General features: G+C 37.9%; 1 protein-coding gene across 1 annotated transcript in view; it reads left to right on the top strand.

Moving 5' to 3' along the window:
* Positions 1-24,430, top strand: part of LOC110022416 (signal recognition particle subunit SRP72-like) — a 39,010-nt gene extending 14,580 nt beyond the window's left edge. The window contains exons 4-7 of the mRNA XM_020721345.1: positions 5,711-6,069; positions 8,836-8,932; positions 9,015-9,302; positions 23,428-24,430. Coding sequence (XP_020577004.1) covers positions 5,711-6,069; positions 8,836-8,932; positions 9,015-9,302; positions 23,428-24,417 — 1,734 coding nt within the window. The 3' untranslated portion in view covers positions 24,418-24,430. The remainder of the gene's footprint in view (positions 1-5,710; positions 6,070-8,835; positions 8,933-9,014; positions 9,303-23,427) is intronic.
* The last annotated feature ends 153 nt before the right edge of the window (positions 24,431-24,583 follow it).

The raw sequence follows: 24,583 nt of genomic DNA, 5'->3' as shown, positions 1-24,583 counted from the left end.
TCTGTGTTACGGCATGATACAAAGTATTATACCAATATTCAACCCACATAATCCGCTTAGCTCATTGTTTCGGCCTATTAGATACAAAACAATGCAGGTATATCTCCACACTCTTGTTGACCACCTCTGTCTGCCCATCGAACTGAGGATGATACGCAGTGCTCCTCTTAAGGATTGACCCTTGCAACCTGAATAGCTCTTTCCAGAAGTGATTGAGGAACACCTTTTCCCTATCCAATATTATCGATTAGAATAGCTCTTTCCAGAAGTGACTGAGGAACACCTTTTCCCTATCCAATATTATTGATTCATGGCACTCCGTGCGAGCGAACCACCTCCCGGATAAACACTACCGCGACTGAGATTGCAGTATAGGAATGTTGTAAAGGAATGAAATGTGCATACTTACTCAGACGATTTATGACTACCGTAAACACTTCTGACCGTGGCAACCCCTCGTTAAAATCCATCATCACTCTTCCCAAACCTTCCCCGATAATGCCAATGATTGTAGTAAACCTAATGGTATCATGGTCAAATACTTGTGTCGCTGAGATACATCGCATTTTGCCATCATATCCTCGACGTCTCTGCGCATTCCCACCCAAAAAAGCTTTGTCGTCATTCGACTATGAGACTTTTGCACCCCTGAGTGTCCTCCGAGCGCACTGTCATAAAACTCTTCTAATAATCTGGGAATATACTCCAACGACTTGGGTAGCACAAATCACCCCTGGTTAAGTTATTGTTCTCCTTTCAATGCATATCCTCGGTGACTGTTCGAATCCTGTAGCATCTCGACTTTTATCTTACTCAACTCCTCATCCCCTTCGCTCTCCTGTCTCAAGGCTTCCCAATCTAGGACTAGGGGTACCGATAGGGTCGTCAATTGGGGTTCTTCCACCTTTCTCGATAGTGCGACAACTGCTTTGTTCTCTAATCTGGGCTGATACTGAATCTCAAAATCATACCCCAGTAGCTTGGATAGCAATTTTTTATGCTCCACAGTCATACTTTAAACTCCTCTGATCTGTCATGACCAAAAAATGTTGTCCCAACGGTAGGGTACCCTGATGCATCCGTCTCCACCACAAATGGTTTGCTGAAATCCGGAAGTGTTAATACCGGTACACTAATCACGACCCTCTTCAGATGTTCAAATGTTGTGTTGCTATTTCCCCACTTTTAAAATTTTCTTTTCTCAATTCCTCCGTCAGTAGCATGCTATCGTGTCATATCCTCTCATGAACTTGCGGTAATAGCCGGTGAGACCCAAAAATCCTCTCAACTTCTTCAAACTCCTTTATAAGGGCCAATAAATCATAGCCTCTATCTTGGACTAATCCACTGCCACCCCTGTGTTGGCCACCACATGCCCTAGGTACTCTACTTGACTGTGCAAAAGAACATTTCTTCAGGCTGGCATACAACTGGTGTTCCCTCAAGTTCTCCAGGACTGTCCTTAGGTGCCCCACATAGTCCAGAAATCCTCTCAACTTCTTCAAACTCCTTTATAAGGGCCAATAAATCATAGCCTCTATCTTGGACTAATCCACTGCTACCCCTATTTTGGTCACCACATGCTCTAGGTACTCCACTTGCAACTGTGCAAAAGAACATTTCTCAGGTTGGCATACAACTGGTGTTCCCTCAAGTTCTCCAGGACTGTCCTTAGTTGCCCCAGGCCCCCACATGATCTCCTCTGTACTATTGTAGACCAAAATCTCATCAAAGAAATCCAACATAAACTTTTTGAGATAAGGCGTAAAAATCATATTCATGAGAGACTGAAATGTCATTGTCAAACGACACCATTAAAAATTCATAATGTCCTTCATGTGTTCTGAACGCTGCATTGTGCACATTCGCTGGATTCATCCTGATCTGGTGGTATCCCGACTTAAGATGAATTTTTGAAAGGATGACTGACCCATAAAGTTCATCGAGTAACTCATTTGTTCAAAGTCTGGTAGTCCACATAGAATCTCCAACTGCCATACTTTTTTTTACTAATAAGACTTTACTAGAAAAATGGCTCATACTAGGCCTGATTATCCCGGCCTCGAGCATCTCTCGGATTAGCTTTTCTATCTCATCTTTCTAAATTTGGGGTACTTGTATGGTCTGACGCTTATGGGGGAAACACCCCACTTCAAGGTAATATCGTGTTAGTGCTCCCTCGGGAGAAGATACCCCGTAAAATTGTAAAAAGACATCCATAAACTGTTGTAGGAGTTGTTGGATCCGTTCAGCAAACTCTGTCAACTATGAATCTCGAATCTCCTCAATGCTCTGCAACTCCACCAAGTATGTCAGCTATGCTCCTCAAATCGGCTTGACCATGTTTTTTGGGCATACCATAGTTTTGCATAAACCAGCATCTCCTCTCAGCATCACATGTATTGTGCACATTCGCTGGATTCATCCTGATCTGGTGTACTGACTTAAGATGAATTTTTGAAAGGATGACCGACCCATAAAGTTCATCAAGTAACTCATTTGTCCAAAGTCTGGTAGTCTACATAGAATCTCCAACTACCATACTTTTTTTTACTAATAGGACTTTACTAGAAAAATGGCTCATACTAGGCCTAATTATCCCGGCCTCGAGCCTCTCTCGGATCAGCTTCCATCTTTCTAAATTTGGGGTACTTGTATGGTCTGACGCTTATGGGGGAAACACCCCACTTCAAGGTAATATCGTGTTAGTGCTCCCTCGGGAGAGATAAACCGCTCAATTGTTAGAAGACATCCATAAACTGTTGTAGGAGTTGTTGGATCCGTTCAGCAAACTCTGTCAACTATGAATCTCGAATCTCCTCAATGCTCTGCAACTCCACCAAATATGTCAGCTCTGCTCCTCAAATCAGCTTGACCATGTTTTTGGGCATACCATAGTTTTGCATAAACTAGCATCTCCTCTCAGCATCACATGCCTACCTTCCACCTGAAACTCCGTTTTAAGGGACTTCCAATCCACCTTTATCTCCCCAAGCGTTCCTAGCTACTTCATCCCCAAAATTACATTTGTGAGGAGCAAATCTAAGGGAATGAAGTCCACCACCAGTAGGTCGTAGAGTATCAGAACCAACCCCTTGCAAATTCCTCGACTTTTCTCCACGTTCCCTGTCCCCATCATCACGCCAAAGCTTCTTGTAGTCATCAACTCTAACCCTAGCTTCTCAACGACTTGATTTGAGATGAAATTATGTGTGGCTCCACTATCTACCAACACCACAATTGGTTGTTCCCCAATCCAACACTTCACATTGGTGTGATTTGGGGTAAATCCCGCCACCGATTTGAGGGATACCTCTGCCACATCCAAATTTTGATGATTCTACTCCACTGTGTCCTCATATGATTCCTCACTCTTCGTTTCTTCCCGCACTAAAAGAATCTGAAGGGCATGCTCCTTGCAACAGTGGACTGGGCGTATTTCTCAATACAACGGTAACATAATCGTTTTGCTCTTTTATTCTGCACTTCTGCATCTGTTAGGTGCTTGAAATTACCCCAAGGGCGGGTCCCTGAATTCTTCTACTTCGGCATTTCTTTCGGAAATGACACAGTCTGGGTCCTCAGTGTTATGGCTGTCATGGTGCTTTTGTAGAATCCTCTGGTATTGTCACATTTGTTGATTCTTTTCACTTGTTTCTTTACCTTCATCATCTGGGCAAGCTCCATCATTTCCCTCAACCCTCGTGGTCTCACGAGGCCGATAGTTGCTCGTATGTCGGGTTTTAGGTCTTTCAAGAGGTTCCCTTTCAGTTCTACTGCAGAAATCCCTATCAACTTTCTTAACAAGAGCTCGAACTTCTCCTGGAATTCTATAACTGTCCTCTCCTGAGTCAGAGAATAAAATTACTCGTGTAGGTCTCCTCCCCGAATGGCTATGAAATGCTCTAACAAGCAATCCTTAAACTCCTCTCATGATTACATCGGATACCTTGCTTCCATTCACTGAAACCATGCTAAAGCCTTTCCCTCTGAGCATAATTTCGCTGCTATGAGCTTCTCTTCCTCAGTTAACTCATTGATTGCAAAGTATCGCACCACCTAATGCACCCACCTATGTGCATCCTCCCTTTCGAAGATTGACATCATCAATTTTCTGACTCTTGCATCTCCACCCCAGCCTCCTATTATTCCTCTGATATTTCCCCCCATGTATCTAGGGTGGAACTCCCTCCTTCAATCATAGGCATGCCTAACGCTTGATTCCCTCATTCCTCCATCGTACTCTTTTGTGCCCCTGACCCCATTTCTCCAATTTTTGACCCATCCTTCTCCATTGGAAGACTCCACTCCCCCTCCTTTTGGAGTCCTAGGGGAACACTCATGTTGGTAAATTATGTCTTCTTTGTTGTTTTTTCGTTTGATCTCCTCTTTTGACCAGCCAAGGATTCTCTGATCAACCTTTATTTAGGGCTTGCGACTGAAGCGATCGATACAGCCTTAGATTGCTCTTCATGAGCTTTTTCATCATCTCCCGCATTTCCCCTATGCTCTTGATTCTGTTATCCATTCAAATTTCAAGGGAAGAAAATTTGTTCTTCATGGTGGCAAACCTCTCTTCCATTTCCGATCTGATTTGCCCTACCTCTCCCTCTAGCACATCCACTTTCTTTATTGCCACATCACTAAGATTTAGGCTCTGTTACCAATTTAATGTGCATCGGGACCAAAATCAGCAAGCAAACGAAGACGGAACAAAAATAGATATGTGGAAAAGTCAAAGAGGGCTGCTCCTCCGAAAAAACATAGGAAAACAAGCAAAGATACAAAGGTGATCTACTATTCGAGAGGTAGATCTACTCTCCCACAACCATAGACGTCGTTAGGAATACCACAAGAAGAAGAAAGAACACAACAACCCAAAAAACATGCATAAAAAAGACAAACCCTAGGTCACTCCCTTTAATAGAAATCCTCCCACAGTAATTCAAAATTTTCCTTCCAACTTTTTCTTCAAACTGCTTTAATCTCTCATCCTTGAGTATGTGATTAAGACCCTCGTGAACCCCTCGTGCTCCCTGCCTTCTTCAGCGTGGCAAATCGCCGCTCCCTGCCTTCTTTAGCCGCTGTAGATTGCCGCTCAGCCTTTTCTTGCGACGCAAACCAGCCAGGCCTGCCGATTGGGGAATTTGCCCGATCCAGAATGTACTGGTTTTGCTACGCCCGGGTCTGTTACGAGCGTGAGTGTAACAGATTGACCTTCTCTAGTATTTTATCCAACTAGATGCTGCTAAAGGACATGGATCAGCAAATTGCATGAATCACTTGATCCCAATTTGACTTTTGGCTCTCATACCAGTTTTATGATGCAACCAAAGAGCGACTTTTGTGGCCAAACTTATTAACCCACTACTTTAGGCCTGGGTGAGGGCCGACCACTTGATATACCATAATCAACATTTTTTATATTAGTCATTATGGGACTAAACGCAATATTGTTTGGTGCTCTAACAGTTAAGTGAGTACAAGGAAAAAAAAAAAAAGTGATCGAATGCTCTTCACATGTTTTTTTTTTAATCTCTTCACATGCTTTCTATCAAGTCTTTTGTGCTGCCGAGCTTAACATCCTATTGATGATTTTGTTTTCTCAGCTATGGTGTTCTCTTAAAAAATCATTTTTTAGTAGAGGGTTGGATATCCTCCACGATGCTTTTAACCAATTTAGCTAATCTATTTTCTTGACAATGTTAAGGCATATTGCCTGTACAGGCAAAACAAACTGCAAGATGCGCTGGAATCGTTAAACAATCTTGAAAGAAGTCTGATGGTTTTACAGTTGGAGTCTCAAATTCTATACCGACTAGGGAAAATGGATGCTTGCACGCAAAGCTATGAGAAGCTACAAAAACTCAAGATTGATTCCTTGGATGTAAAATCGAATTTTATCGCCACTTTGGTATCAGCTGGAAGATCTAATGAAGTACAGGGAATGCTTGATGCTCTGAAAGTTAAACCTTCCAATAGCTTTGAGCTGGCTTACAACACCGCTTGCTCTCTTATTGAAAACAAAAAGTATGCAGAAGCCGAGCAACAACTACTATCAGCTCGAAGGTAGTAACTTCTATAAATTAGCAAAAAGATCAAACTATTCTTGGTACACAAATAGAATTTTAAAACATGTCAAAAATTTTGAGCTATTCACATTTTAGGTGCCATTTTCATTCATATGCTTATGCAACATGGTAATATAAAGCCTACAAGCCAAAATTGATTTGATGTTTGCAACTTTTATTAGATTAGATAGGAGAAAAGTGTCAAAATGGTTCCCTGACATATTGTCGGGAGTTATTTTAGTCTCAGACTATTTTAATGGTGGCTAAAATAGTTCTCATGAGAACCATTTCAGCTCATATTTTAAAAAAGCACAGCGACTAATTTGACACTTCTATAGACTTTAGGACTAAATGACACCCATTTAAATAGTCAGAGGATTATTTTAACATTTCACTCAATTTTGTTGCATGAATTTGAGTGTTGTAGGAAAAAAATTATTCGTTATTGCGACAGAATTATTAAGATAAATTAAGGAATGATTGTGTTATATTATTGAATAATTGATAGTGGTAAATATATGGAGGTGATTTGGACTTGTACAATCATATGAACATACTAGTTATTTAGGTTTGCTTTATAAATCTTCCTTTTTATTTCTTTTTTTCTTTTTTTCCTCTGAGTGTTGTTTGGGTTGTTAAACCTCTGTTTGGCAAAATATTTTGAAAAACTTCTATCATTGTTAACTTAGGTCCTAATCACCCTTTCTAAATCCCAAGCATAAATTTTATCTACTTGTCTAATCAGTATATTTTATAGGAACTGATATACATGTGGTTCAAACATGTAAATAAAGTATAGAAGATATAATCATTAGACAAGCAATTCAAATTAGAGAGAGGATGAAGAAGAAAAATGTGTATAAATAAATAACTTCTATATAATTGTTAAAATTGATTTACCTAGACTAAGCTTTATTCCAGATAGATGTTATAAGATTAATGATAGGAATTTTTGACGAGCTAAATATCTTATTAAATTTAATCAAATTATTGCATTTTAGTGAAAAATGGCATCGTCTAATAAGAAACAAATGGAAAATGAGCATATTTTTAGAGCACGTGCATGAAGTAATTTCCCACATCCGGTTTTCTGTAATATAGCAAAAGGCAAAGTTGCTTGGTTAAAGAATAGGATAATATGGCTTAGGGTAGACTGAAAATAACATTCATAGAACTTTTTTAAATCACAAACTTTGCTTTTAATACGAATCAATGGTTAGAAGGCTTTCTAAGCTTAACTAGTAGAGCTAGATATAATAGGTTTGGAAATTTGTTGCCGGCAGAACCAGCTTATTTGTTATTGGGATTCAAAAAATCAATTTCGAAAATAGTTTCTGCTCCATCACATGATATTGCTGTGGAACTATTTTAAACTTGCATATTGATCATTGTTATCTAATATTCCCTGTGCTGATCAAAACATCTATGCGAAGCTGTAAACCTTATTATTATTTTTTTATTTTTATTTTATTACTTTTTTGTTCTTCGATAATCTCATGATGCAATAATCATTTAAGATGGAGCCTTACTGGTTAAAAATTAATAACTTGGAGTAGGTTGTGTATTTGGTGGGAACTGAATGAATTTGGTATGATATATTCATTTCTAGGTCGAGTTGTTTGTCAAGATCTAAGGTTAATGTTCATATATCGGCTGGCATGTAAACAATACATAGGAAATTACATTCTTTGTCCGTGAATCTTGTTTCTCGATAACCTATTGATAATTTATCTTTGAAACGTTGAATAGAAGTCGGATCAATAATGATATAATTTTTGTTAAATGGAAATATTACAAAATACTTTCTAACATTATAAGGTGAAGGACTTATATCGGTGGAGGAATTTGTTAATGATAAATTCCAGGTAATAAAGAACTCATGAGAAGTGGATTGCAAAACAAAATCATTTGTGTCTGCCCTGTGGGCATTTGCGTAGAAAAGTCAGATTAAGGTTTTAAGATAGGAAACACTTTGAAGTTCATTTATCTTTTCATGTTTCAGTGGCTCAGGCTCAACTCCAGATGGATTTTACATTTTAGTTTTTCAATGGTTTAGATTTCAAAACTTACGCAGCTGTAAATGCTTTACAGAAGATTGGCTTGTGCATTATCGTGTTTGATTTGAAGTGTCAATTCTTTTTCATTGTCATCTAGGATAATGTATACGTAATTATAGCTTAGGCATAGCATCTTAATTATTGGTGGATAATTTGTGTGATGATATAATATTTGGAGTTAATGTTGGGTCGTTAAAAAATGGAAATGTCACTAGTGTACTATACAATGTGACTATTATAGAACTTAAAATTAAATTTTTTGAAAATATTATTGGGTCATTTTTATTTGATGAATGTTAATGTGACAAGAAAGAACTCATTGATATACACCAGTTGAGCTCAATAGAAATTATTGTGCTAAGATGAATATAGGGCCAAAGTAGGAAAGATACGTTGAGAAATGATATTCAAGGGATGATATTTGTACCATTTATCGAAGCTAAAATAATGAAAAATGGATTTTAATGACTTGGGGAATTAAAAACAAAGGCTAGAGATGCATCAATGGGATGTGTTAATACTGTTAACATATAGCAAGGCTTCGGAAGTAAATAGGGTGGATCCAAGGTAACTTGAAAGTTGTCTAAAAAAGTAGCAGAATTGATCTACGCATGCATTTCTTTGGATTGCATTTTAATAATTTATTAATCTGAAATTTTCATAAAGCTGACAACGACAAAGTTGTAATTCTTCTTCTTCGATTCCAGAATCGGCCAGGAAATGCTAATGGATGAGGATTATACTGAAGAAGAGATAGAAACAGAGCTAGCTCCAATATCTGTGCAGCTGGCATATATCCAGCAGGTATGTATGAGTTAATATTATTTTTAAGTTTCCATATGCCAATATTGATGTTGTTATTGAATATTATGTAAATTTCTCTTAGTTACTTGGAAAAAAAGACGCAGCAGTAAAGGCTTATATAGATATAATAAACCGCAACTTGGCTGACGCTTCGTCACTGGCCATCGCTACAAATAATCTTATCTCCTTGAGAGGAACAAAAGATGCTTCTGATAGCTTGAGGAAGCTTGACAGATTAATAGAGAAGGATCAGAATTCGAAGCTCTTTAAACTTGCTAGTGGTCTTGATTTTAAGTTATCGCAGAGGCAGAAGGAGTCCTTATATTCTAATCGCTTGCTTCTACTTCTTCAGACAAATAAGATGGATCAGGTCAGGCCTTTTTATTACGATTATTATTTGAATAATAATTTGTTGCCTTGGCGCCTAGCTTAAGGGTAAATTTATCTTTTATACCTTAGGGCAATTTAGTCTTTTATTTTTTATTTTTTATTTTTTTGGTACAAATAGGCTTGTTATGTTTGGGGTTAGGGTGCTTAAGGGTAAATTTATCTTTTATACCTTAGGGCAGTTTAGTCTTTTATTTTATTTTTGTCTTTTATTTAATTTTTTTTTTTTTTGTACAAATAGGCTTGTTATGTTTGGGGTTAGGGTTATACAAGAGATTGAGTTACGAGTCTTAGGTTTAGGGTTTGAGAGAGATTTCCTACCTCTCGAATTGGGAGAGATTGTTGATTGAGTTACGAGTCTTAGGTTTAGGGTTTGAGAGTGATTTCCTACCTCTCGAATTGGGAGAGATTGTTTGCCTCTCGAATGTGGGTGTTCATCTTTATGTATTTGTGTTGTATTGTTTTGATTTGGTGATCGAGAAATAAAATTTGTGTTTGCCATATTTTTTTTTGGAAAATCGTGTCTATTTCTACTTCGAAGTATCAAATTGGTATCAGAGCTCAAGACTCTAGGAATCAGATCAACAAAAGAGAGGATACTCGTAGCTTACAGATGATTTCAGTATAGAGTCACACGATCGTTCAATCAGACGTCTTCGCGCACAGTCGCGATCAGAGCATTGCCTATCTTGTTCGTGGATCACAATTAGAGCTTGTTGGGAAACTACCTATCGCTTTCATGATTGACGATATAGTCGACATCAGAGGTTTTTTGAGAAAGCGTTGACGACATTGCGGTGTACAGTTCTTCAAACCGGCAGATCACAAAATTCAAAAATCCTTAATTGTCGTCTTTGTTCCCATACAGAGTGGGAGGATGAGATAGCCCGAGTTTCAGGTTAATGCGAGTTTTGCGCCTTTGTTGACAGACGGAGCGGAAGGAGGAGCAAGACATGAGTGTGGGTTGCAGGATTGCGTCAGCATACAAACGGGATTGTGGAACTCTGCGATCAAGTTGTATAGGGATTTTCTGAAGTCAGTGATTGGATCATGAATCGAGCGTGCTCGAGTGACAGGAAATAATGGTGTAAAAAAAATAGACGATTTGGAGAAGAAATTGGAGGAAAAAAGTGGGGAAACATAAATCCAAGATAGAGGAAAGGTTTTCGGCTGTTGACAACCGATTTGAGAGCTTGAAGGAGATACTGAGGAAGCTTATTGAGATGCAATATAAGACCCTATCGATAGTTCAGTTTGCAAACCTTACCCAAGGGTTGGTTGGAGATTCAATGGGTAAATCGAAAGGGAAAGGGATCAGACGTGAGGAATATGCAGAAAAGATTATGCAAGTTCATCCTCCCCTAGGGCTCCGATTGTGGGTGTATTAGAGATTTCTGATTGAGGCGGTTGGGCTAAAATATGTAGAAAAGATTATGCGAGAGGTATAGAAAAGCACAAAAAAGAAAGGAGAGAAGCATGGAAGGGATATGACTATGATTGAAGGAGGGAGTTTTACTCTCTATATATGAGGGAAAACAACGGAGGAAGAAGAAGATGGTAGGAAGTTGAAGATGTTAATCTTCGAGAGGGATGCACACAAGTGAGAGTATCGCGTGGAGCTATACTTCGCGGTAAATGGGTTAGATGAGAAGGAGAAACTCATGGCGGTAGGGTTATGTTTGGAGGGGAAAGCTCTATCCTGGTTTCGGTGAAGAGAGGCTAGTATTTGATCTGTTGATTTTCAGAATTCATCGGAATTATATTATTGATATGAAAATGGGGTATAAATACCATTACATGGATCCTAAAATGGAAAAGACAAGAACAAGAAAATAACATGAAAGGAAAGATATACCACATATATCTCTAATCAAATCATTCATAATAATTATATATGAAAATGGGGTATAAATACCATTACATGGATCTTAAAATGGAAAAGACAAGAAAAAGAAAATAACATGAAAGGAAAGATATACTACATATATCTCTAATCAAATCATTCATAATAATTACTTGGACATAAAGGAAATGATATAAAATAGGAAAAGAAATAAATTTAATCCAATAAAATAAATTTAGCACGGGAAAGAAAATAATTTCAATCTAATGAAATAAATCTAGTCCTCATAACTTCTAACAAGATTAAATTATTTGCTAATATAAATTCTAATGTTCTCCCTCAGGTTGAAATATGGTTGATAAACATATTCAACTTGAATTTGAAAATATCAAACAATGGGCGAGGAAAATTCTTTTTTAGGTAAAACTTGGAGTCTTCATCCCTGCAGCATTATCTGTAGGAGTCTTCTGTCTACTTACAGACACTGTAGAAACTGCATTAAAAAACAACTGCATACAGGTAATGCTGCAAAAAATTTTGCAGAGAAGTAAACAACCTATAGGATTAACTGACTTCTAGTTGACTTTGGAATGAAGACTTCTACTGGTAATGCTGCAAGAAAGTTTGCAAGTATACAACCTACAGAAAAGCTTTAGAGTATGGCTTGTACGTAAAAAAAGGAAGAACACCCGCAGTGAAGGCTGCAGGATATGACTTGCAGAAAAAAAAAAAGAGCACCTATAGGGAAAGTTGCAGCATATGGCCTGTGATATTGTTTGAGAAAGGGCCTGTAGTAGGAAAAAACTTTGGAGAGCTTGTTGCAGGAAAAGATCCGGTGCAAGGTCTGTTGAGATTTAAATATTTCAATTTCTCTTCATTCGATGCTACTCGCTCCATTAAACCATTTGTTATCTGGGTATAGTAAGATTTAAATGTTTCAGGTTATTCAAGGTAACCAATATGTTTAAGCGTTCAATGTTTGAGTAAGATATATCCAGGAATTTCTGACAGCCTAATTGGAGACTTGAAAAAACCTGATCTGCATCAGTAAAAGTTGCTCCAGTAACAATTAACTTTGACAAAGGAGAAGTTGCATTGTTGTCTCCTTCAACTATAGAATGGATAGTGCAGTTACTCGTGTTTAAACAAGCAATAGAAAGAAAATATATTGTCTCCTTCAACTATAGAATGGATAGTGCAGTTACTAGTGTTTAAACAAGCAAAATATATTCTGTTAACTTTGGTCCAAGCTATATTCAAAAAACTCAACGTAAGGAACTTTTCAACGGTAGCAACACTGATGTTTGAAATTTCACTGCCCCATAAATCTAAGTGCTCAAGTAGTTTCAACACCTGTAATGATGATAGTGCATTATCAGTGACAGGAATCCCTCCCAATCCAACACATGGAGATTTACAAAGGAAGAGAGGTAGAGCGCTCCATCAACAATCAATCTTGTTTTTTGACACACATAGCTTCTCCAAACTTGAAATGGACAATAAATGCTTAATGCCATCATCTGTGACCCTTGAGCATCTTGACAGGTCCAATTCTCTTAGGTTTTTTTACCCTATGAAGTCAACCATTTCGACAGAATCCTGGAAAATTACAAGGATGGATGGGAAAAAGGAGGCGGTGGCTGTGCAAACGTCTAAAGAGAGCTTTAGCGAGTTGAGTAGGAAGACGCTCGAGGCTCCTTCATTGCCTCTGCCATTTCTTAACGCTCTTATTGCTTGCAGTCGTGGCTTCAATACAGAGATCCACTAGCCCTCCGTCCTTTTCCATTTTTGCCAGCCTTTCTCTTCTAAGCCTTCTGCGTCCTCTATCAAGTAGGTGTGTAAACAAGCCGAGATTGAGCGAGCCCAAAGCTTGTTCATGTTTGGTTTTTCAAAATTTATTTTTCTTCATGTTCGACTAGTTTATAATTTAAGCTTAAGCAAATTATTTTTGTTCGGCTCATTTACTAGATGAATGAGCCGAACACGAGCTACTTAATAAACAAAACATGAGTTGTTCGTGAAAAAATAACTTTTTTTACTGCCCTACTTGAGATGAGATTGGACTTAGGTTTATTTTTTTTTTCCTTTTGGGCATTTAAATACATACTAACCAATTTCTATCTATTTACATATCTAACACCTAAAGTTTATTTTTTGCATTTATACCAACAAATTTTTTATATGCATTTTTTAAATATAGTATAAAAAATTAATATAAAAATGATATAAATAAGTATTATTATTCAAGTATTTCGAGTCAAAACGAGCTAAACATGAACGCACAAACCTTAGTTTGCATTCGACTCATTTACTAATCGAGTTCAAAAGACTTATTTGTATTCGGCTCACTTGCTTAAGAAACGATTCGGACACGGGCTACTTAACGATGCGAACACAAACTATTCACGAACGACAAGCTTTTTTGATAGCCCTACTACCAAGGGACGGTTGTGGTGAGATGTCGTTGTTGCGATCTTTTTGAAGGCCGACAACTATAAACAAGAAGACAAGGTTGTCCTTGCCCCAGGAAGTATGGGAACTGAGAAATCTCCAGATGGGCGTGCAATTACGGGCTTGCATGGGAAACGAAAGGAAAAAAAATCTCTAGGCAGGCTTGCAGAAACCACCAAGGAAGAATACATAAAGTGTTCACGAGGAGGTCTGCAGGTGAGCTTTTACGGGAGGTAGATCTCATGGGGAGGCCTGCGGGTAGATCTCATGGGAGGTACATAAAGTGTTCACGAGGAGGTCCCTGCAAGAAGGAAAGCTAGCCGGTAGGAGGGAGACCGACAACTAAAAAAATTGCAGGGGAATGAGCTGGCGGCGGGAAAGTCTACAAAAGGAAGTTCCGGCGACAAAAAAGGTTGCAGGAGGAAATTTTGGCGGCAGGAAAGGTTGCAGGAGGATATTCCGTCTGCAGGGCCTGCTGGGAAAAGAAGTTTCCGGCAGAAAAATTAAAATAGTTTTCTCAAAATTTTCCCCATTGAGAGCAAAAGTTCCAAAAAGAAAGATAAATCTTGATAAGAAAACAAGTGTTGATATTGTTGGTCAAGATACTATTTATATTAGTGATGTGGCTGCAATCCCTTTTGAAATTGATTCTAAAAAGTAATGAAAAATCTAAGAAAACGAAGGGGAAGGATGAAAAGTGCTCTGTAGAATCTAAGAATGATGAGAAACATAATAATCAAAACGAGAATACAATATGAGAGCATATCTGAAACTGATGCTAATTTTCCAATTAGTGAAATTGAAGAACATGTTAAGGAAAATGGAGTTAAAAATACTAAGAATGATTGTGAATTTGCTCTTGTTTTGTTGTTGATCCTGATACCACCAAGCATAGCAAGAAAAAAAATCTAAAAAAGAGAGGAGGCAAGGAAGAAGGCGTGACTGATACGAAAGACTGCATAAAGAGAATAAATCAATATGGGCCTACAGCTATAGCCCTATAGAGAAAACAATTTTCTGAAGGAAGAGTGCAGGAAGATGTGTCTCCACTAAGGAAAATTGCACGAAGGGTCTACATTACAACCCTGCGAGAATTTGGGGCCTTCAGGAAGGGTGTGGGAAGAGCTTCGATGTCGACAGTTATAGGTAGAGGAGTTCTATCGTCCAGAAACTGCAGGGAAAAGAGTTTCGGCAGCCAGGGCTCTACAGGGAGAGAGTTTCGATGGCTAGGGCCTGTAGGGAGAGGAGTTCTGGTTGCAGGAAATAGGAAGTTTCCGATGATAGGAAATCTCCTTTGCTAGAGACGTTAGGGTTTTTTTCAGGACTCTGATACCAGGTTGATTTTCAAAAGTCAACGAAATTAAATTATTGATATGAAAGGGGGTATAAATGCTCTTATATGAATCCTAGGATATGAAAGACAATAAAAAATGAAATAACATAAAATGAAAGATATAACAACTAAATCTTCATTTAATCAATTCATAATAATTACTTAGAGATAAAAGAAACGATAAATAACATGAAAGCTTAAAATAGGAAAAATAAATAAATCCAATCCAAGAAAATAAATTTAAAACAGGGAAGGAAGTCAATCCAATCCAATCCAAGAAAATAAATCCAATCCTTATAACTTCTAATAGGAATAATTTATTTCCTAATATAACTTCTAACATGATACATTCGTGGGAGGAATTGAAGGACTATTTGTTGGAACGTTTTCGAGCAATTCGGAAGAAGGCCTACATGAAAAATTTTATGCCGTGACTCATGAGGCTATCATGAAATATAGGGAAAGATTTGAGCTTTTGTTGGGACTGCTGGTGGGGATTTCTGAAGCAGGATTAGATTGAAATTTCATGAAGGGCCTAAAGCCCAACATACAGGCATCACTTCGACAGGGAGACGATGGGGCTAGCTCAGATGGTAGAGGGCAAGAATCAGATGAAGAAGACAACAAAAGCAAAATAGATGGAACGTCGTATTGAACTGTTACAACCACGAAGATACTAAAAGCTCAAACAGTGGAAGTCCAGAGGGACATGAATAATGGGCCACGATCGGAAGCAACACTCAAGTGCCTTACAGAGACATTCTGGAGAAGCGAACAAAGAGGTTTTGTTTTCTGCGTGAAAAAAAGTTTACCCTAGGATACCATTGCAAAGATAAAAAATTATAAGTTCTCGTAGTGCGTGATGAAAAGACAAATATGGAAGAAATAGAGACAGTTGTGGGAGAGGAGGAACGCTCACTTTTTCCCACTTTGAGGACAAGATGTCTTTTGTGGTGGGGGAGGGCGGGGGGTGTTGCTACATTGGCACCTAGTTTAAAGGAAAATTTGTCTTTTGTATGGCTAAGGAAAATTTAGTCTTTTATTATTATAATTGTTGGGTATACATAGGTTTGTTATGCTTAGGGTTAGAGCTATGCATGAGCTTGAATTGTGAGTCTTAGGTTTAGGATTTGGGAATGTTTTCCTACCTCTTGAATTGTAGGAATTGAGAGAGATCACCTAACTTTTGAATTATAGATGTTTATCTTTATGTATTTGTGTTGTATTACTTTGATTTGGTGATCGATAAAAAATATTGTGTTGCCCTAATTTTTCTGGAAATCGTGCCGATTTTTATCTCGATCATATCATAATTTTCTTTTTTTTAATCCCTTAGAAGTTTTATCTCTTTGTACACCAAATGTTTTTTTTTTTTCTCTGATTTAGTTACAGAACTGTCTAGGGCTATAAAGGATCTAGTCTCTAAATGAGCTACTGTGGGCTTGAATTCAAATCGTGGATTGATCATACTTGATTTTAAGCTAGATTGAATGAAATTGGCTCTATTTTGAGCTAGCCAGGCTCAAAATTAGCAAAAAATTCAACTTAAAAAAATCATTATTAGGTTAAAATATTATTGAAAGATTCAAATTTATATTTTTTTCTTTAAATTTACCAAATAAAGCAAGTAAAAATTATGTAAGTGGAGACCAGAAAAATAAAAGTAAAAGTTAACATTTAATACATATACAATATGCTTTATAAAATTTAAAATTTTGATTAACTCCCTAATGCCATTTAAAAAAGGGGTAGAGTGATACTTTGATTGTTTGAAGTACAAATCATACAAGCATATCAATGATTTCCTCTTAAAAAAATTAGCGCACTTTTAGCTCCTTTCTGATTTGAAGTTTCCCCTTCAGTTTGAAATGACAGAGCCTTTGAAACATTGGTCTCGAAGGAAAAATTAAGTCATATTAATAAGAAAAAATGAAATAAATTTTAATATTTTCATTTTGCGATCATAGAGCCATCATGAAGCCGAGATGGTTTCATGGGATGATATTTTAAGTGTAGAACAGAAAAACAAATACCTTAGGAAAAAACATAGTAGTCCACGTATTCAACAAACCAAGCAATAATATACAATGCTCCAGAATCCAACGAACTCAGTAAATTACAAAACAAACTTTAACAAATTCCATAAAATACAACAATTCAACAGACTTTACGAATAGATAGCAGTCCAACAAACTCCACTGCAAATAAATTTATAAATAATAAACTCAGTGTGACATTCCTAGTACAAGCACTTGTCCTAAATTAGGAATCAAGAAGAAATTACAATTTAACTTTTCAAGAACAACAAATTATGTTTATGATTTAAGTCTATTAAAATGGTTTTAAAATAAGAGTGTCAAATAGAAGAAAAAATTATTAATGAATGAAGGAGAATGAGAAGGAAAGGAGTTGCCATTCCACTTAGTGATTTAGCAAGAATGAGAATTTATAATATAACACTTAGTGGCAAAAATTTAATAAACTGGTGGCTAGCAAATTTGAACTAAATGCATTAATAATCATAACTAATGAGAAGATAACAAGTCCAACAAATTGTCAGCAAAAAGAATTAAAAAAACATTTAACAATCAATGAAAGATAATTAATCAGATGCCATTCCAATTAATGAATCACCAATTAAGAAAAATTTACAATTTAACATTCAGATACCACAATCAAATGAATTAGAGGCAAAAAAATTTAACAAAATACACTCATAGTCTTAACTAATTCATAAATCCTCTTTTCGTTGAAGAGGCTTGCATCTCCACTTTGGGCGTCAATGCAGTCTCTATTCTTTGCCTCAGCATTAAAGCCATCCCAGCCTCATCTTCAAACTTCACTAGGGGATTTCAAGTTCTAAAGAACTACTGGACATGCTATCTGTTGAAATTTGGAATTGATCAGCTCAAATATTATTTATAGGAGGGGGTATTTAAACCTAAAGTCTATTTCTTGCTTTTCCACGTGCTTAGATTGCCCCATACAATTGAGCAATACCTCGAGTTTGAACACCGATTATGAACTATTCGACCCAATCAACATCTGTATACCACGACGATACACCTAGAGGTGTGACGAGATAAAAACAAACACGAGGCCGGTGTACCTTTTAAGTATGCAAAATTCGATGGATAGCTTAGAGGTGGTGCTCGTAGGGGTCATCAGTCATGCCTGAATTGACTTGCTATTTTAACTATGGCATATGTTGGGGCAGTATGAGTGAGTTAGATGAGTTTTCCCACAGGGCGCTAGTAATGAGTCTTGTTGACAAGTACAACATTGGGAATGTCAGATGATTTTTCATTAGGATCCATAGGAACAACGGGTTTGCACAAAAGAAGGTTATTCTCTGTCAAGAGATTAATCACATATTCATGCTGAGACAGACAAATACCCCAAGATGACCGAGTCACTTCCTTGCCTCAGAAATACCAGAGAGATCTTTAGTCCATCACGAAGGACGAAGCAAACGTGTCTTTTAAGGATTGCAATGTTGGGAAATTATTACCTGTAAGGACTAAGGATTGCAATGTTGGGAAATTATTACCTGTAAGAACAATATCGTTAACATAAACAATAAGGATAGCTACCTGATCGTTGTATGGATGTCGAAAGAAGAGGGCGTGATTCGATTAAGCATGAGTAAAACCATGGACCACGATCACCTTTGTAAACTTACCGAATCAAGCTCTTGGTGACTACTTTCGCCCATAGAGAGACTTTTGTAGCCTGCAAACTTGTCCATTGGAGGCAGTAGAATCAAAACTCGGAGAGAGATACCAATACACCTCTTCTGTTAGCTCTCCATTCAAGCATGCATTATCGGCATTTAGTTAAAACAAAGGCCAATCCAGATTCACCGCAAGTGGCAACAGGACCCGAATAGTGTTCAACTTACCCACTAGAGCAAATGTCTCCTCATAGTCAATTCCATAGGTTTCAGAGTATCCTTTGGTAACCGATCTTGCCTTATTGCATTCATAGGATCCGTCAAAGTTGAACTTGTTGTTGAAAGTCCATTGGACCCTCCAGCTTTCTTACCCTGAGGAAGGTCCACGACGGCCCACATATGGTTCTGCTGAAGGGCATTCATCTCCATTGCTGTCGTTTTCCAGGTTGGATCGGCAAGAGCTATCTTAATAGTAACAGAGATCTGATGGTCCGTCAGGACAGTAACAAATGCTCTGTAGATCGACGATAAACTATGGAATGAGACATATTTTGTCATAGAATAGAGGGAGCATGTCTGATTGTGTATCTTACTCGGAGAACCCAACTCATTCAGAGGAGGGGTTGTGTTGAGGATGTCGTCCGGAGTGGAGTCAAGGTCCTGTGAGATAGTGGGATCCAAAGTAGGAGCATTGGGATGAGTGCGTTGATTGTAGACACAGACAGTGGGATGAGGAGATGGTGCATTCAATGGGACAGGTGACTCAATGGTAGGAACAATAGGAGGACTATCCATAGAAGTAGGATAAGGGACAATGTTGGGGAACTTAAACACCCCCTCACTAAAGGCCGAGCTAAAAAAATATGTAGTACTTTCAAAGAAAGAGACATAAGCACTCATATAGATGTTGTTTGTGGTTGGATCAAGACGTCGATATCTCTTTTGAGTTGCGGAGTGTCCAAAGAATATGCAGCTTATGGATTTGGGATCAAATTTACTCAAGTAGGGACAGTGTTCTGAACAAAGGCAGTGCACTCAAAAATCTTGGGATCTAATGTCGAGAAGACCCGATTCGTAAGGAAGCTTGACATCAGGACGACTAAGGAGGTTTGAAACTTGTGAATTTTGGAGGGGATTATATTTATGAGATAAGTGCTAATTAGAATGACATCGTTCCAAAAATATTTCGGGACATTGCATTGAAATATAATGGAGCGAGCAACGTCAGAGAGGTGACTGGTTTTTCTCTCAACTATCCCATTTTGTTGAGGAGCAACGTCAGAGAGGTGACTGGTTTTTCTCTCAATTATCCCATTTTATTGAGTGCTCGTGCAAGAACTATGATGGATGATGCATTTATTAACCAAAAATTCACTCAAAATAGAGTTGAAAAACTCATGGCCATTGTCGGTCTGAAAGATCTAAATAGGAGTTTTGAATTGAGTTAAGACAAAGGTGTAGAAATTTTGGAAGATTGCAACGACTTTCGATTTGTTTTTTTAAATGTAAATCCTTGTCATTCTTTCGACTTGCGATCATTATCTAAGGTTAAGAATTACCGTTTATTGGCGTAACTGGGAGTGAGAGGACCCCATATGTCATTGTTAATCAGGGAGAGGAGCGAAAGGTGTGTAAGTGTGAGGCGTGTAATGAACTCAGTGATGTTTAGCTAACAAACATGTCTCACAATGGAAGTTTGAGAGATTTTTATTAGAAAACATCAAATGATACAAATTTTTCAAATATTGTAAATTAGGATATCCTAAACGACAATGTAACATAATGGGACATTCAATGACTCAAAATAGGTTACAACTTTTAAGTGTTGTGTCTTCACTCCCTGTGTTTTTCCGTTTGGAAGTAGTTGAGTTCGGCTACCCTTGAGCAGTTACAATCATCCTCCCCGAACGACGATCATGAATAACAATCATCAGAATCAAAATTAGCAACGCAATCGAGGAACATGTAAAACAAATTATAGGTTAGATCAGTCGTTAATACAACTGACCATTTACCAGTAATGAGACTACAGGATTCATCAACAATTCTGACAGTATTTTTTCTAGAGTATGGATCGTAAGTCAAGAAAGCTTACGAGCAGTTAGTCATGTGATCCGTGACACCTGAATTAATAATCCAAGAACTAGAGGAGGAATAAATTGTGAGAGTCATAGGAAGAGTATCTTGTCGGACGTGAAAGGTCGATAGACCGTAGAGACTTGATTGTCTCCAAGAAGCTTGATCAATTGTTCCATCTGGTTATTTAGGGATTCGGAGGGTTTTGTAATGTTCCGGTTAGGAGTCCGTTAAGTCGTGCTTGGTTCGGACGTCTACTGGAGTCCCTTGACAGTAGAGAATTCGGTCGAAGGTTTGTATGTCAACTTATTGTGAAGTTTCCAATACTTGTCTTAAGTGTGGTTTGGTTTGTGACAATAATTACAAGTAGCATGACCAGTTCGAGGTGGCATGGACGAGGGCTAAGCACTATTGGAGATTAAGGCGGATGATTCAGCTGAAGGAGTAGAAGTGTCGACCATGACAAGTTTCCTGCTTTCTTTTTGACGAATCTTAGTAGAAGCAGCGCTAGCGGAAGAAAGATGATCTCGAGCAAGAATACTTCCACGGACTTCGTCAAGATTTTTGTTAAGGTCAGCAAGGAATTAGAACATATGATCCTTTCCTACTATCTTCTGGAGGTGGGATAAATTGGTCGGAGAATCCCAAGTATAATTGTAGTCCAGGTCGCATTTCATCCATAATGCAACGAGGTCATTATAATATTGGGTCGCGGTTTTTGACTTTTGTTTTGCCTCTTAGGTCTTCTTATATACATCATAGAATTAGCCAAAATTTCCTACATCCGAGTACGTATAACGAACAGCTGTCCAGAGGACTCTAGCAGTAGGGAGGAACATGTATGAACGACTAATTGAGGTTTCCATAGAGTTGATCAGCCATGACATGATCATGGAGTTCTTCACTCCCCTAGCTCCATATGTCGGATCAATCTTTGGAGGCTCACAAACCACACCTCTGAGGTAACCAAACTTCTCATACCCTTTGATGAACGGAGACGCCACTTAGGACCATTGGAGAAAGTTATTGTTGTTCAGTTTATGGGTTGTGATTAAGAAACTCATGTTGGTTTTTGATCCTCCGATCTGCAAAGGAGCGGAAATTGCAGTTGATCCTGTTGTGGAATCAAGAACACCTTCTGAAGGTGGTTCAGAGTTGGAGGAATCCATTGTAATTTCGACTGAGCCAAAGAAGATGTTGAGGTTACGAGCCATCGATGAACTTTGGAGGACTACAGGAAACTAGCGGAACAGCTGCTAGAAAATAGCGGAACAGCTAGGTTGTAGTTAGAATAAGCAGGATCTTGCAGCAAATAGTGGGACCATGCGGGACTTTACGGAGAAGCATCGTAGAAACTGCGGCTGTTGGAATCTGCGACTATAGCTCTTTGTAGAACCATCTTTGAAGTGGATCAGAGGGAACCAGTTGCAGTACTAGAACCTGCAAAGGATGCTGACGGCTATGAGGTGCTAGCTATTGGAACCAACAGATGAGGTCGGTGGCTAATGAATTTAGGTTTAGGCTCTGATACAATGTTGAAATTTAGGATAAACCAGCTCAAATATTATTGATAGATTGATAGGAGGGGAATTTAAACCCAATTACAATAGGCATAATAAAGGAAAGAAATAAAAAACATAATAAAACAACTAGGAAAGAAAATAAAAACGAATAAGACAAAATAGCAAATACATAATCAGGAAATAATAACAAATAATAAGTAATAATTGCTAGGAAAAGCCGTTATAAGCTACTATTGTCTGCCCTGTGCAGCAAATCATCTCCGCCTCTTCTTTACACAGCAATCAATACTCCTTGACCTCTCCCAAGCCCTAGCAAACAAGTGTTATTATAAGCATAATATTAAATAAACTTTTCTTAATTTCCATATTTTACTTATTTGATAAGTGAAATTTATCATACAATTCGATGTTATGTTTTTGGTTTTTTGTCCAAGTCATTTTCATAGGAGGTGCTTCACAATTCATTTTTACTATAAGACAACATTTAAAATTTATAGGAGGTGCTTCACAATTCATTTTTACTATAAGACAACATTTAAAATTTAAAATTGTATGTTAATTTGAGTTTTTATCTTGCATTTATAGGTTTTATATCTATTATTTATTATATATAAAAATGTGTCCAAAATATGTCGTATCCTACTTTTTGCATTTACGTCGTATCGCTGTGTTCATGTGTTGGGTTCGTGCCTCAATATCTATGTTTGTGGTTCATAGCGTACAGAAATCCAACAAACTCCAGGCTTTCATACAATCTTTTACTTTGCTTTTGTTTTTCCGTTTCTTTTTTTTTTCCCGAGCATTCTTGATAATTGTCTTTGTTGTTCTCATATTATTTTCATTTTTATAAAACTAAGCCTAATAAAAGAGCTTTAAAGGCTCAAGTATGCATCATTAGAAGTGTTTTTTATTTCATAAATGAAATTGTTGGCTGATTATAAGTATTCTTTGAAGGTGCTTTCAGGATTATTCTTTTAATTGGATGTTTAACGTTATAATTATGTTGGCTTTTTGTTTTCTTTTAAATTGATATATCAGATTGGAGATTTTTAAAGCGGAAGAAGTACTATTGATTTTTGTGATAATGGTGTTCTGTGTCAAGTTTTCTCATAAGAAGATTTCAAGTGTTATGCGAATAACAAATTCATAAACTCCAACCAGAGCTAAAGCTTCAATATTCTTCCTCGCTAACAGTGGTTTATTTTACAGGCTCAAGAGCTTGTATCTGCACTTCTGAACATGTTCCCTGAAAGTTTGACTCCTATTCTTCTCCAAGTCGCCATGCTTGTGAAAGAGAAGAAAGTTTCTGAAGCGGAGGAGATGCTCGCACAATTTGCACAAAAATTCCCTGAAAAATCCAAGCTCATCATGCTTGTCCGAGCTCAAATTTCTGCTGCTGCTGGCCATTTACAGACTGCTGCTGACTCCTTATCTGCAATCCATGATATCCAACATATGCCGGCCACCGTTGCGACAATCGTTTCCCTGAAAGAGCGCAATAATGATTTCAACGGTGCCGTCAGTGTTCTGGATTCTGCTGTCCAATGGTGGAAGGATGCAATGACGGAAGACAATAAGCTCAGTGTGATCATGCCTGAGGCTGCGTCCTTCAAACTCAATCATGGCCATGAAACAGAAGCCTTTAAACTTTATGAAGAGCTTGTACAGAATCATGGGAACACCGAAGTTTTGGTGGGATTGGTTAAAACTGCGGCACGAACCGACATTGCGAAGGCCGAATCATATGAGAAAAAGCTCAAAGAACTGCCAGGTCTCAAGGGAATCAATGTGGAAAGCCTGGAAAAGAGTTCCGGAGCAAAGCATTTTGAAGGGATAAATGTGGGGAAAATGGAAATCTCGGAAGAGGTGAAGAAAGCCAAATCAAAGAAGAGGAAGAGAAAGCCCAGGTATCCGAAGGGCTTCGATCCTGCAAACCCGGGACCGCCTCCGGATCCCGAGAGATGGTTACCCAAGAGAGAAAGGTCTAGTTACAGGCCGAAGAGGAAGGATAAGAGAGTTCAGGTGAGGGGTTCTCAGGGAGCTGTCATGCGTGAGAAACATGATGCTTCTGTTTCAAATGCCACAAATGCTTCAAGCAACGGGCCTAATCAGAAGTCCAGCCAGGGTTCTTCCAAAGGCACTACAAGTTCGGACTTTTCCAAACCTTCATCCAAGTCTAGAAAGAAAAATAGATCGTAAGAACAGGATCCCTCAATCTGGAGCTTCTTATTTCTGAGCCTTTTTACTTATTTTTTTCAATCTTCTTACAACTTAGCTGTTTGAAACATTGGATGTGGTTTCTTTTGTTAGGCCCTTCCCTTTCAGAGCATAGGGATTATGTCTGCTTATATAAATAATGTTTTAG

Source organism: Phalaenopsis equestris, unplaced genomic scaffold (genome assembly GCF_001263595.1).
Source record: "Phalaenopsis equestris unplaced genomic scaffold, ASM126359v1 Scaffold000188, whole genome shotgun sequence".
In the NCBI taxonomy this organism is placed as follows: Eukaryota; Viridiplantae; Streptophyta; class Magnoliopsida; order Asparagales; family Orchidaceae; genus Phalaenopsis; species Phalaenopsis equestris.
The sequence above is the reverse complement of the archived record's forward strand: the minus strand, read 5'-3'. Positions and strand labels throughout refer to the sequence as shown.